The 14,746-nt window shown below is 39.6% G+C and overlaps 1 protein-coding gene across 1 annotated transcript in view; it reads right to left on the minus strand.

Annotated features, from left to right (window-relative positions):
- LOC140955634 (uncharacterized) overlaps positions 1–13,798 on the minus strand; it is a 17,330-nt gene extending 3,532 nt beyond the window's left edge. The window contains 6 exon segments of the mRNA XM_073409407.1: positions 5,009–5,114; positions 5,172–5,521; positions 5,882–7,422; positions 7,504–7,609; positions 12,222–12,439; positions 12,668–13,798. Of these exon segments, the coding sequence (XP_073265508.1) occupies positions 5,009–5,114; positions 5,172–5,521; positions 5,882–7,422; positions 7,504–7,609; positions 12,222–12,439; positions 12,668–13,798 (3,452 nt within the window).
- Positions 13,799–14,746: the final 948 nt, after the last annotated feature.

A 14,746-nucleotide genomic window follows, 5' to 3' on the forward strand; every position in this document is an offset into this window, starting at 1 on the left:
AAGGTGTACTACACATGTGGGAGTCGAAAATCTTTGACCAGTTGAAGATCGAAACCTTGATTCTTATCAGGTAAGGTGTTCTACACATGGTCTGATAAGTTATTTCAAATTTGATTATGAATTGATGCCTTGATGTTGAAATTATAGATTAGGGTTCTTAGACTTGAATTGGGGAAAAAATATTAGTTGTTAAAATTAAGTAAATTCATGTATGGTATATAATTAGGAGTATGAAATTATGATGATTTGTCAAAGAAAAGGTATGGGTAATTAAGTTAAGGATGGCCGGCCATATAATAAAAAAAGGGGGGGAAATTGTGGCTTTTCCTTATGGAATCGATTATAATAGGTTGTTTATGGATGTTGTGTGTAAATGGAAAGTGACAAAAATCTAGACAATTTTGTCTCCTGACTGATGCAGATCAACCTAACACCAAGCGTAATCATGCCAACGATCCATTGGAGGTGCAATTGGGCCAATCACAATAGCTAGGGCAAAGAAGCTTAAAAAAGCATTGAATGAGCTTGTTCAAAACTTATGGAGCAAGATGGACCTAGATGGGCTTGGCACATTTAAGGAGCATGAAAGACAACCTTTAATTCATCTAATTCAGGTCCAAGAAGAGCCCAATTCGTGTGGAACAAGGGTATATGTCTGGCCCAATACAAACCTTGTTAAGGCTTGTTTTTTTTCCTAATGCTACAAGAATAAAAAGCTAGCAATTTATTCTCCTAATTAAGTAAGGAAGTTGGCCATATCTTATTCCTAAAGAGGGAGGACTATTTAATGCTTTTTCTAACATAGGAAGGAAAGTAATTAAATCAGCAACAAAGAGGAAATTTGTTTTCTTATTTGTCCAAGTTAAACAAGGAAATCCAAGCTAATCAAGGAACATCAAAGGAAATGTGGCAGCAACACAAATTTGATTCTAGCATATTTAGGAATGGTAATTTTTTGAATTTTATTATTTTCCTCTTAGTTTTTGGGTTATTATTACTTATTTGGGTCAATTGTAAGTGGGATTCATATAAGTCCACCTAAGGGGGGTCCATTAGGGTTCTTTAAGTCTAGAGTCAGTATAAATAAAGGCTTATCCAAACATGTAAGGTTACGCAATATTTTTTTTTTTTTTGGTAAGCTGACTTATGTATTAAAAGAAAATGATACAAAGAATATAATGGGCATACCCAAGATTTTACAATGAGGACAGAAACGAAAACCAACAAATGGCTTACAGGCTAGCCACAACAAAACAAAAACTTTAACCCAACTAGATATGCTAGGGTACAAAAACAACCAGCTAAACATCAAATTAAGAGTCCATGTTATTGACCCTCCAAAAGTCTTTGGATCCTTATGTTTTCATCTGTTTGTTGAACATTCCTTATCAAAACAAGCTTATCGCGAATGATACATTCGATTTGATCAAAAACCAAATTCGAAGCTTTAGACACATCTGCAAAGATCCTTGCATTCCGTTCTTGCCAGATACAATACACTGTAGCTGCGAAACCCAGTTTACGAGAAAAGTTGACGAAACTTTTTCCATGCCAAGAGACAGTGGCCAATCGAATCCATTCATCCAAGCTTTTTGTCATTCTTGGAATGTCACATCTATCACAAACATTCCACCATAATGCTTTCGCAAAGGAGCATTCAAAGAACAAGTGGTTGTGATCTTCATTATTGCAGAGACAGAGTGAGCACCTATTGGGACCATGAATACCAAACCGATGAAGTCTATCCTGCGTTGAGATCAATAAACTTCTTTGCTGCACTTGTGTGTTGATGGGATAATCTCCCTTCCACGGTTCTCTAAAGAACTGAAAACAACTTATTGAAGAACAACTCGCTACGTGGCGTCATCCTTATACTTCTCCTTCGCGAATCAATATTTGTTGGATGGGAGTTTACGTTTCTAATAGTGTTGGTGCCTAGGTACAAGTTATCTTTGTGTCACACTCCTATCCAACCTGATTTACTTGGCTTTCTAGGAATTGATGTCTTTGCGTGTGGGTTGCGTGACCATGTGATCATGAGGTTCACATCACTAACTTTCAGAGAGATTTTGGGTAGAAGAATAAAGGAATTAGGATCAGGTTCCTTCACAGAAATTGTAGTTTTAAATGTTGACTAACTACATAAATTGTTCTTACTCAATTTGGAGCTATAAAACTCCAGTTAGGGGTCACCAATGGAGACTGGGTCATGATAGACTAGGATGAATAAGAAATCCTTATAAGAAAATGATTCTGAAACATTAATGAATCACCGCCGCACTTGTAGATTATATTGCAGCTCATTAAAGATCCTTGTGGAACTAGGAAATTCCCAAAACCAGCTGCCACATCCTTGTAGGAAAAGAATCCTAAACAAATAGGAAGTCCACAAGTCAAATGGAAGTAAATAACAAAATTTGTATAGCCTTTGTTGACCAGTATTGCGGTTCCTTACCGAACTCCGATTGACCTGAATTTTTAACCCAAGGTAGTAAAACATGTTTGAAGAGTCCACAAAAAATATTAGCCCGATCCAACGATCGGATTGAGAATTATGAACCTGGATTGTTGTGCTTTTTACACCAAAATCTGAATCTAACCTTACTTGGGTCGTATCATAGGGCTGAACCGTATCATTCCCTCCCTCTTCAAGAAGATTCTCCCTCGAATCTTGAATAGGATCAATAGCGACTTCAGTAGCCTCTTGTTTAAGCCTTCAGAATCCCCTTATTGCAACACCTTTCTCCAACAACACGGTATAGAAGTAGTGACTGATAAGAATTTCAAATAAGCACGCCGTACTAACGACTTGCGTACATACTTTTGATGATAACCACAACGAATCTCCTTCATCTTCCATCCTTCTGGCACTGTACCTCTTTTTCCTATGAAGCTTGAAGATCATAGAATAATCTTCTACACTTATCACCTTCTCGTTCTAAAACCCCCAAACCATGACTTAGTTTTTCACATCGTTGATCTACAATCCTCCTCTGTTCCCTCTCCCTTGGTGAATACATGACACAGATAGGGGGGACAAGAAGATGAATCTGTCTTTTGTTTGGACCAGAACTTATCGAAAAAAACAAACAAATGCGAAAGTGATGAAAATGACTCAAACAACAGCCAAATATCAAAATATGATAATAGTATAATGGCAGGAACGAAATCAAACAGAAACAAAACAAGTTTTTGAAAGATAACACAAAAACAGGCCCGTTACGACAAGACAAGACCCAGTTCAGGAACCTAAAGAAACCGATATCCAAATGACCTCGAATTTAATATGTAGTATTACAATACTATGAAATCACTAAAACTCAATTTATAGGTCGTTCTCTTATTTCTAGGTACCCAAACTCGTTGTATGATTAGTTTGCGCAAAATTGAACCTCCAATTAAAACCTCCAAAAGCCGATATCAAAATATGCCCAAATTTAATATATGGTGCGATCTCATCCCCAATACACATCATATGAAGTTTCAATTGATTCTAATGTGGTTTCTTATGGTTCACTAATAGTAGTGTTTATGCGGCAGAATTGAACCTCGAATTAAAACCTCAAGAAAACAATATCAGAATAAGCCCAAATTTTACATATGATGCAAACTCACCCCCAATAGACTGAATATAAATTTTAAATTGATTCTGAGGTGGTTTGGTTATGGTTCACCAAGAGTTGTGTTTCTGCGGCAAAAATTGAATGATCCTTCAAATTTCAACAAATCCCTCTTTAACTATGCTTTTGATTAGAGAAAGTAACAAGATGAATTATAATAATTATTTTTTTGCTTAGATGACGCAGACACGAAGAACAAGATGGACGCAAACACTAAAAAACTTAAGGGCACACTAAAAAAAAACGAAAATAACATAATGATATGACCCTGTTTCGGAGCCTAGCTCTCATACCAACTGATGCGAACCTCGTGATCAAGTTGTAGTGCAACCCACAATGAAGATTGAAATGTGATCCCGAAAAGCCGCAACAAGTTTGATAAGAGTGTGACACAGTGGAAACCTGCCCCAAGGCACCAACACTATTGGAATGAGTAGAATGACGCCAAGAAGCCAGTTAATCTTCGATAAGTCAGATTCAGTTCGTTCAAGAATTACTCTCACACGTAAAACTGAAAAATTCAGAATAATAATCATCAAAGCTACCGAAATTTTGGCTTACATGAGTTTAAATAGTTCTTGAAAAATTAACCCTAGTGGACCCCTTATGTGGATTTATATGAGGTCCACTCAAAATTGGCCTAAAAACCTAAACTGAAAAGGCCCATAACTCTCAACGCAGGATAGACTTCATCGGTTTGGTATTCATGGTCCCAATAGGTGATGCGAACCTCGTGATCACGTGGTCACGCAACCCACAATCAAGATTGAGATCTGATCCCGGAAAGCCGAAACAGGTCTGATAAGAGTGCGACACAATGGAAACCTGCCTCAAGGCACCAACACTATTGGAATGAGTAGAATGACGCCACGAAGCCAGTGAATCTTCGATAAGTCAGATTCAATTCGTTCAAGAACTGAAGAATGCAAGAATCACTCTCACACGTTAAAACTGAAAAGTTCAGAATAATAATCATCAAAGCTGCCGAAATTTTGGCCTACATGAGTTTAAATAGTTCTTGAAAAGTTAACCCTAATGGACCCTTTATGTGGACTTATATGAGGTCCACTCAAAACTGGCCCAAAACCCTAAAATGAAAAGCCCATAACCCTAAAATGAAAAGCCCATAACTTAATCCAAACAAGCCTTGGATCCTAGCTTAAAACAAAGTATGAATTAAGCCCAAACAAGCCTTGGGCTGTAGCTAACAAAATAAAATAAATCCCTTATCTCATGGCCCAAATAAGGTTGTATTGGACTCCTCTTCCACATGGATAAGATGTACTAGGATCTCCTCTTGATACTCCATTGGACCTTCCAATTCTGACTTGGTGGAAACCTTCAAAACCAATGCATTCAATGCGTCTTTCAATGTCTTTGTCTTGGACCGAGTCATTGGTCCATTTGGAACATGTAATGGGTCCTTGCTGGTGTTTCTGGGCTGGTCTGCATCATCCCCTCTCTCCTCGAAAGGATTCGACCTCGAATCAAAATCTGTGTCAAACAAAGTAAGATCAGCAACATTAAAGGTAGCACTAACACTATACTCACCTGGAAGGTCGATTTTGTATGCGTTGTCATTGATTCTCTCTAAAACCTGAAAAGGACCATCACCACGAGGCTGTAATTTTGATTTCCTTTGGTTAGGAAATCGTTCCTTACGCATGTGCACCCATACCCAATCACCGGGTTGGAAAACAACCAGTTTACGTCCCTTATTTGCTTTAGAAGCGTAAAGTCTGTTCTTTTTCTCTATTTGTAGTCGAACTCCCTCATGGAGTTCTCTCACCATCTTTGCCTTCTTTTCACCATCTAAACTTACCCTTTCTTCAAAAGGTAAAGGAATTAAGTCCATAGGAGTTAGTGGATTAAAACCATAAACAATTTCAAAAGGAGAAAAAGTAGTAGTTGAATGCACAGTTCTATTATAAGCAAACTCAACAAAAGACAAACATTCTTCCCAACTTTTCAAATTCTTTTGAATTACAGCACGTAAAAGTTGGGATAATGTTCTATTCACTACCTCAGTTTGTCCATTTGTTTGAGGATGGCATGTTGTCGAAAATAAGAGTTTAGTTCCCAACTTTCCCCATAAGGTCTTCCAAAAGTAACTAAGGAACTTAACATCACGATCTGACACTATACTCTTAGGAATGCCATGCAAACGTACAATCTCTCTAAAGAACAAGTCTGCGATATGAGATGCATCATCTGTTTTATGGCATGCAATGAAATGTGCCATTTTAGAAAACCTATCTACCACAACAAAGATAGAGTCTCTACCTTTCTTTGACCTAGGTAAACCTAAAACAAAGTCCATAGAGATATCTACCCAAGGTTCAGTAGGCACAGGTAGTGGTGTATATAGTCCATGCGGTTGTACTCTAGATTTTGCCTTTCTACAAGCAATGCACTGTTCACAAATTCGTTGCACATCTCTTTTCATCTTTGGCCAATAGAAATGCTCATGCAATACATCCAAGGTTTTCGCAACCCCAAAGTGACCCATTAAACCACCCCCATGTGCTTCACGAACAAGCAATTCACGCAAAGAACTAGCAGGAACACACAATCTATTTTCTTTGAACAAATAACCATCCATCAAATAAAACTTACCGAAAGCTGAATGTCCACATGCATTATAAATCTCAGCAAAGTCAGAATCATTATCATACAATTCCTTCACATATTCAAAACCTAACAATCTAGTATTCATGGTGTGTAAAAGAACATACCTGCGCGAGAGTGCATCAGCTACGATGTTCTCTTTCCCTTGCTTATACTTGATTACGTAAGGAAAAGTTTCAATGAATTCAACCCATTTTGCATGCCTCCTATCCAACTTACCTTGTCCTTTCAGATGTTTCAAGGACTCATGATCCGAATGGATTACGAACTCTTTTGGCCACAAGTAATGTTGCCATGTCTCAAGTGCTCTTACCAAAGCATTGAGTTCTTCGTCGTAAGTGGGATAGTTCAAGGTCGCTCCACTTAACTTCTCACTGAAATACGCAATAGGTCTCCGATCCTGCATCAAAACAGCACCTATTCCTATTCCAGACGCATCACATTCTATTTCAAATGCTTTTGTAAAATCAGGTAAACCCAAAACAGGTGCAGAACATAATTTCTCTTTCAAAAAAACAAAAGCCAACTCTTGTTCCTCCCCCCATCTAAACCCAACTGACTTTTTAACAACTTCATTCAAGGGCGCAGCTATTGTGCTGAAATCTTTCACAAAACGCCTATAAAAACTAGCTAACCCATGAAAACTCCTTACCTCACTTACCGATTTGGGTGTAGGCCATTCCCGGATGGCCTTAACTTTCTCCTCATCCATCTCGATACCATGTGCCAAGAAACACATTAAGGCACACTTTTTAAGATTAGCATACAATTTCTCACTACGCAACACACTAAGTACATTACGCAAATGATCAAGATGCTCAGTTAAGTTCTTGCTATATATCAAAATGTCATCAAAATACACAACCACAAACTTACCTATGAATGCACGCAACACATGATTCATTAAACGCATAAACGTACTAGGTGCATTTGTAAGTCCAAACGGCATTACTAACCATTCATACAAACCATGCTTAGTCTTAAATGTTGTTTTCCATTCATCACCTTCTTTCATCCTAATTTGATGGTACCCACTTTTCAAGTTAATTTTAGAGAAAATACAGGATCCATGTAACTCATCTAACATGTCATCAAGCCTAGGGATGGGATGTCTATACTTTACCGTTATGTTGTTGATGGCTCGGCAATCAACACACAACCTCCATGTTCCAACCTTGTTTGGCATAAGTAGCACGGGTACAGCACACGGGCTCATACTCTCACGAATGTAGCCCTTTTCCATCAGCTCATCAACTTGCCTTTGAAGCTCCTTCGTCTCCTCGGGATTGCTTCTATAAGCTGGTCGATTAGGAATTGAAGCTCCGGGTACGAAATCAATCTGATGCTCTATCCCCTCAATGGTGGTAATTTTTTTTTTTTTGGTAAGCTGACTTATGTATTAAAAGAAAATGATACAAAGAATATAATGGGCATACCCAAGATTTACAATGAGGACAGAAACGAAAACCAACAAATGGCTACAGGCTAGCCACAACAAAACAAAAACTTTAACCAACTAGATATGCTAGGGGTACAAAAACAACCAGCTAAACATCAAATTAAGAGTCCATGTTATTGACCCTCCAAAGTCTTTGGATCCTTATGTTTTCATCTGTTTGTTGAACATTCCTTATCAAAACAAGCTTATCGCGAATGATACATTCGATTTGATCAAAAACCAAATTCGAAGCTTTAGACACATCTGCAAAGATCCTTGCATTCCGTTCTTTTTTTTTTGGTAAGCTGACTTATGTATTAAAAGAAAATGATACAAAGAATATAATGGGCATACCCAAGATTTACAATGAGGACAGAAACAAAAACCAACAAATGGCTACAGGCTAGCCACAACAAAACAAAAACTTGGACCAACTAGATATGCTAGGGGTACAAAAACAACCAGCTAAACATCAAATTAAGAGTCCATGTTATTGACCCTCCAAAGTCTTTGGATCCTTATGTTTTCATCTGTTTGTTGAACATTCCTCATCAAAACAAGCTTATCGCGAATGATACTTGCATTCCGTTCTTGCCAGATACAATACACTGTAGCTGCGAAACCCAGTTTACGAGAAAAGTTGACGAAACTTTTTCCATGCCAAGAGACAGTGGCCAATCGAATCCATTCATCCAAGCTTTTTGTCATTCTTGGAATGTCACATCTATCACAAACATTCCACCATAATGCTTTCGCAAAGGAGCATTCAAAGAACAAGTGGTTGTGATCTTCATTATTGCAGAGACAGAGTGAGCACCTATTGGGACCATGAATACCAAACCGATGAAGTCTATCCTGCGTTGAGAGTTTCCGTTGGATAGCCACCCAAAGAAGAAATGCATGTCTTGGGACAGCATTCTTGAACCACACGATGTCATGCCAATCAACCATTTGATGATGAATTCTTAGTTGTTCCCAAGCTACTTTGACTGAGAAACTCTGATTTGGCGAATCCAACCAAACAATCTCATCCTTTTGCCCCTTAGGAGTAGAGGTGGAAGGAATAGCTTCTAAAATGGGGTGCCAGCCAATAGCATGAGTGATAGGAATTCTCCATTCTAAGTTATTAATCAGCGTAGCACAACGAAATGTTGGATCCCATTTTCTAAGCATAGTTACGAACAGCATCTCTTTCTCGCATACGCAATGTTGGATCCTCAGGCGCTGTATGCAGAGCTTGTTGAGCCCTATCCATGTGATCTTTTGCATCTTTGACTCTATCGGAAATATTGGAGAAGTGAGTCTTATTGAAATGTTTAAGTTCCTGCTTTAGCTTCCTTAGTTTGCAACACAGTTGATACATTGGACACCCTCCTGAATGCTGATCCCATACTTTCTTCACCAAGGGCATGAACTCGTCATGATCCATCCACATATCGAAGAATCTGAATGGTTTCTTTATGTTCTGAACATTGCCAGTGACTTTTACCACCATGGGAGAATGATCTGACATACCAGCAGGCAAGAATCTCGCTTCCGACAATGGGAAGCGCATATTCCACTTCTCATTCACAAGCACTCTATCTAGTTTCCGCATAATCATATTCTCAGGACATTGGTTCGTCCAAGTATAATGCATACCTGAATACCGAAGATCATCCACTTTCGCTTCACGTATACATGTTTCCAATCTGTCCATATGACCAGCCCACGTAGAAGACCCCCCTAACCTCTCTGACTGGTTGCGGATAGCATTAAAGTCGCCCATAAGAATCCATGGGGTTGACTCCCATCCATCACTACGACTCACAATATCAGACCATAAAGCCTCACGTACAGATGCATTATTGTCTCCGTAAATGATTGAAGTATTAAAACAGATATTGGTAGCTAATATCATGACAGAAACATGGATAGCCTGGTCTGACATTCCCAGAACATCCACCTTCACCAAATCAGCATTCCAACAAACCCAAATACGACCACGACAAGAGAAATCATAATTATACAAGAATGACCACTTACGCAGAAGAAGTTGCGAAACATTATCTTTATTCCTGTCTCTAACCCGAGTTTCAACCAAACCAAAAAAAACCATCCTCTCTTGATGGATGAGCTGACGCAGTTCTGAATGCTTTATGGGATCATTCAAACCTCTAACATTCCAACATCCAATAATCATAGGGAAATAGAGAGGAGTACCAAACATCAACACACGGATTACCTTGACTTGCCCCCCTCGAGGAGCCAGATTTCTTACTCTTCTTTGAAAAGCCTGGAGAACCCGTTTTCTTTTTTTCTAGAGAGTCTCTAGCCTTGCTAGCTAACTGATTAATAAAAGTTTCCCCGTCAGAAGAAATCGGACTTTGCGGACTTGTTGGGATCAGTGACGTCGACTCCTTATCATCATCTTCCTTACCTGTACCACCTCCCATAACTCCAATATCAACATTCACCTCATGACTAACAGGGTTCATGGTTGCATTACAGATGGTTGAACTTTGATCTAAAGAAGTACATGCATCCCCTTCCTCCGGCACCATGTCTGCTCGTAAGCTCTTCAAAATAAGAGGAGAGGTAGGATTTTCATCTTCATAACAACCAGCATTGGGCACATCTAATGTCGCAGATTCATTCGTATTACAATCAGCACTCTGTAAAGCAGATGCTAAACAACCATTCTCATTACAATTAAGCTCTTTAGATGCCAAACAATCATTCTCACCAATCGTAACACCCTTATTTCGTTTACCAACTACCTGCCATTGAAGCTGATTCTGCTTATTATCTGCATGTTTAGAGTTCACAGCTCCTATTTTCCTTTTGCCCTCTGCCCCCATTGTACGATCATCAACTTTACTGGTAGCACATATCGCTGTGGTATGTCCAAAGACATTGCAATTATTGCACCTTGAAGGAATCCATTCATAATCCGCTGAAATTGTTATGAATAACCCATTTGGACAGCGAAGGTCGTATTCCTTCACCAGCGTTTTCGAAGCTTCTATCTCAACGCAAACTCTTGCGTAGCTAAGCCTTTTACGCAACAATGTAGTAAGGTCAGCATGAAGGGGAACCCCAATAGCACTCGCTACATAACTCAGCCCCTTAACAGTCCAATACTCGAGAGGAACATTGTAGAGCTTAACCCATACCGGAACTCTATCCAGATCATCTTTCAAAAATTGCATGTTCGGATGCCAACGTTTAAGCACCAAAGGTCTGTTGGCCATGTGCCATGGGGCTCTCTCCAGAACATTAGTGGCGCGATCGACAGCATCAAAAGTGAAGAGAAAGAATCCATTATCAGAAGATAAAACTTCGGATAGACCGTGGGAGCCCCATATTCTTTTAGCAATAGAATTAACAACAGGATAGGGTAATTTCTGACCCACGAAATGACCAACTAGAGTGGATTTCCAAAGTTCACAGCCATCCTCAAACACATCAAGTGGAGGAGCTACTGTCACACGACCATCAGTTATTGCGGGGGGAGCAAAATGCAAGTTACGGACTGGATTCATATCAAGGGACATCCTACCCTTATTTTCATCAACATCAGAGCCCTTCAAAGCATTTAAAAAATTCAATTTGGGGCTAAGGTGTAGCTGTTCTTGTTGCTTAGACCCAACCTTCAACTCATCACCTTTAGAACCCAACACAGGATTCATGTCATGACTATTTAGCATGTCTTGGAGCTCTAATTGTAAAGTATGTCCAGATTTAACTCCATTGTGATGATCAATGTCAGAGCTAACCATTGGAACAAATTTGACAGCAGAACACAAAGACAATTTGGCAGCATACAAATACTAGAAAAAACTCAGTCCAAGAAGCACTAATAAGCGACCAGCACTATGATTGGAACACCGATCAGTTCAAAGATCCCAACGGTTCAAAGGCAGATACACATGTTATGTATAACATATTCAAAAATCAGCACAGTTTAACGGTTGGATCGCCGCAGATCTTAATTATACCGAAACTGACCTGAGAATGACGACCTTCTGTTGAACATGTAGACAACGTTGCTGGAGGCTTAATTTCTAATCTCCACCGTTCAGAATGTGTATCATAACCCGATGCATCACATATCCGAAAATAAGCTTGATCCAACGGTGGAAGAAGGAGAAATATGTCGGCGGCTCTGACTATTCCGAGAAGGATTTCTCCAGAAATATTCAAATGGCTGGCTTCCGCAGGAGGAATCCAATATGGACGATCCCTCTGGACAGAATGTAGGCAATATAGATGTTCACAACATACCAAAAAATAGTCTGGATCCAACGGTATAACAAGGCAAAACGGGCCGGCGACTCTGACAGCACTAGGGGGTTTTCCAGAAAATTTCAATTGTCCAGATTTCTTAAACGGCGAAAGCTTTAGAAGATCCCTCCGGTCAGAATGTAGACAATAGTTCAGTTCACAACATAACCAAATCTTGGCTTGATCCAACGGTGGTCGCCGGAGATATGGCTGTTGGAGCACCGCCCCTTTGAATCTTTCCTCTCTAACCTCTCTCTATACTCTTCAATGGTGGTAATCCGCTAGGAGTATCGTCGGGGAACACATCATCAAATCCCTGCAACAAAGAAATAGCAACACTAGGCACAATATGATCAAGATCATTAGTATTAAAGTAAGCCTCTTTGTACACAAGTAAGATCATTGGCTTGTTAGTGAAAAATGCAGATCTGACCTCACCCTCTCTAGCATAAAAATTGGGTTGTTTCTTTAGTTTTTCCACACAATTCTCATCACATTTGCTGACTTTCTTCACTCCTCTTGTCTTACCTCCACTCTCGGCCAGATTTGGGTGTTTTTGAGTTGTGGTCGAATGGTTTGATTTGTTTGGAGTGTTGGCCGAATATTTGCTTGTGTTTGGATGGGTGGCCGAATGGGTTGTAGTGGTTTGGGTTCTAGCCGAATCTGAAGGTCTTCTCTCCCCTTTTTCCTCACCTTGATTTTCTCTCCCCATCGCCTCATGCTCATTTTTTAGCTTTATTTGATCATCATACACCTGTTTGGGTGTAAGAGGTACAAGAGTGATGGTTTTACCATCTTTTACAATGGTATACCTATTTTTAACCCCATCATGAATTGCCTTCCTATCATATTGTCATGGTCTCCCCAACAAGATGTGACTTGCTTGCATTGGTACCACGTCGCACAGAACTTCATCAACATATTTCCCAATCGAAAATGGAACCACAACCTGTTTAGTCACTTTCACTTCACCACTATCATTCAGCCATTGCAATCTATATGGTTTAGCATGCTTAGCAGAACAAAAATTCAGTTTACTAACAAGGGTGGCACTGCAAACATTAACACATCTTCCACTATCTATAATTAAACCACACACCTTTCTTTTTACGTAACAACGCGTATGGAAGATGTTCTCCCTTTGTTCATTAGTATCATCTTCTTTGACCTGAACCTGAAGTGTTCGCCTTATAACCAAGGACTCCTCAACCGGTAATGCTAACTCATCCCCATCACTATCCTCCAATGGTGGCATGCCTTCACAATCAGAACTGTCACTTTCAGATTCCACATCACCATTATCTCTAATCATCATGATTCTCTTGTTTGGACACTCTGAAGCATAATGTCCATGTCCCTGACACCTGAAACATTTAACATCACGAGTACGTTTAGGTTGAGTTTCAGATTTACCTTTGGCATCAGTAGGGACATCAACTTTAGCCTTTGGTGGTTCAGTTCTAGATGGACCAGAGGATCTTGGGCGGACAGTGCCCTCTCTCTTTAGATTCGGCTTCCAAGATGATGACGAACCCGAATTAAACGCTGGCCGAGCATGCCCCCTCCTAAGTTGTCTCTCAACCTTCGTCGCCATGTGAACCATGTCCTCTAGCTCCACATAGTGCTGTAGCTCAACCACATTAGCAATGTCCCGATTCAACCCATTAAGAAATCTAGCCATGGTGGCTTCTCTATCCTCAACAACATTAGCCCGAATCATTTCTATCTCCATCTCTTTGTGATATTCATCTACTGTCTTATAACCTTGATTCAGACCTTGGAGCTTCAGATATAAGTCTCTATAATAGGGGTTTGGCACAAATCGTCTCCTCATTAAGACTTTCATCTCCCCCCAACTCTGAACGGGTCGCTCGCCATTCCTCCTCCTACTGATCACAATTTCACCTTTTTCTGTTCAGAATAGCTATGGCAATAAAAAATTCAATCTACCTTTTTCTCCCACTCCAAATAAGCCTCGGGATCGTTTTTACCTTGAAAGGTAGGAATTTTCAGTTTAATGGTGTCCAAGTCCCCATCCATATGTTCATGAGTGCTCATGCCACGGAAATTCACATTCCTCCTAGCCCTGTTCGGTCCAGACCTGATTCCTTGGCCAGCTGATGCAAAATCATAGTCATCTTCTCCCGCATCTGCGTTTTCATCAACAAACTCTTCAAAATCAGATCTAACATTCCGTGCAGCCATACGGATCGTATTTCCCCGTCGATCAGCCCCACTATTCTGTTTCTTTATCGAATTCACCTCATCTTTCAGATCCTTGTACGTCCTAGACAACAGCTCAAGTTGCTGGCCTATGGATCGCAATTGGAAAGCTACGTCAACGTTTTGTGTCGCTGATTCGTTGTTTTCAGACATTCTTTGAATCTGCAAAATTTGGTCAGTAGCACAAATATATCCTCACACCTCTCGTGTATCACACAAACAAAAATTAAGGCTTTTCACTCTATTAAGCTCTCTACGCCATTTACCTCACAACTTGCTTTCTTTTGGTTCTTTAGGAACTGAAATCAACAAATCAAAGTCAATAGCCTTCGCAGCGCACTCTAAATATAATTTTCAGACTCAAGAATCAATAAATATACTGAAAACAAAGCAAAACAAAACTAGGATTACGATTTTGCGAGTACCAATGCAAATTCGTACGAATTGTGGACGAAACGAAGACACGAAATAAAACAGAAGCGAATGTTAAGAAAACAATTACTTGACTCCTAGATAATCCAAATATAGCAGAAACAAAAATATTTGGACAAAACTAAACAGCAAAGATCAT

The sequence above is a fragment of the Populus alba genome, chromosome 5, assembly GCF_005239225.2.
Source record: "Populus alba chromosome 5, ASM523922v2, whole genome shotgun sequence".
Lineage (NCBI taxonomy): Eukaryota > Viridiplantae > Streptophyta > Magnoliopsida > Malpighiales > Salicaceae > Populus > Populus alba.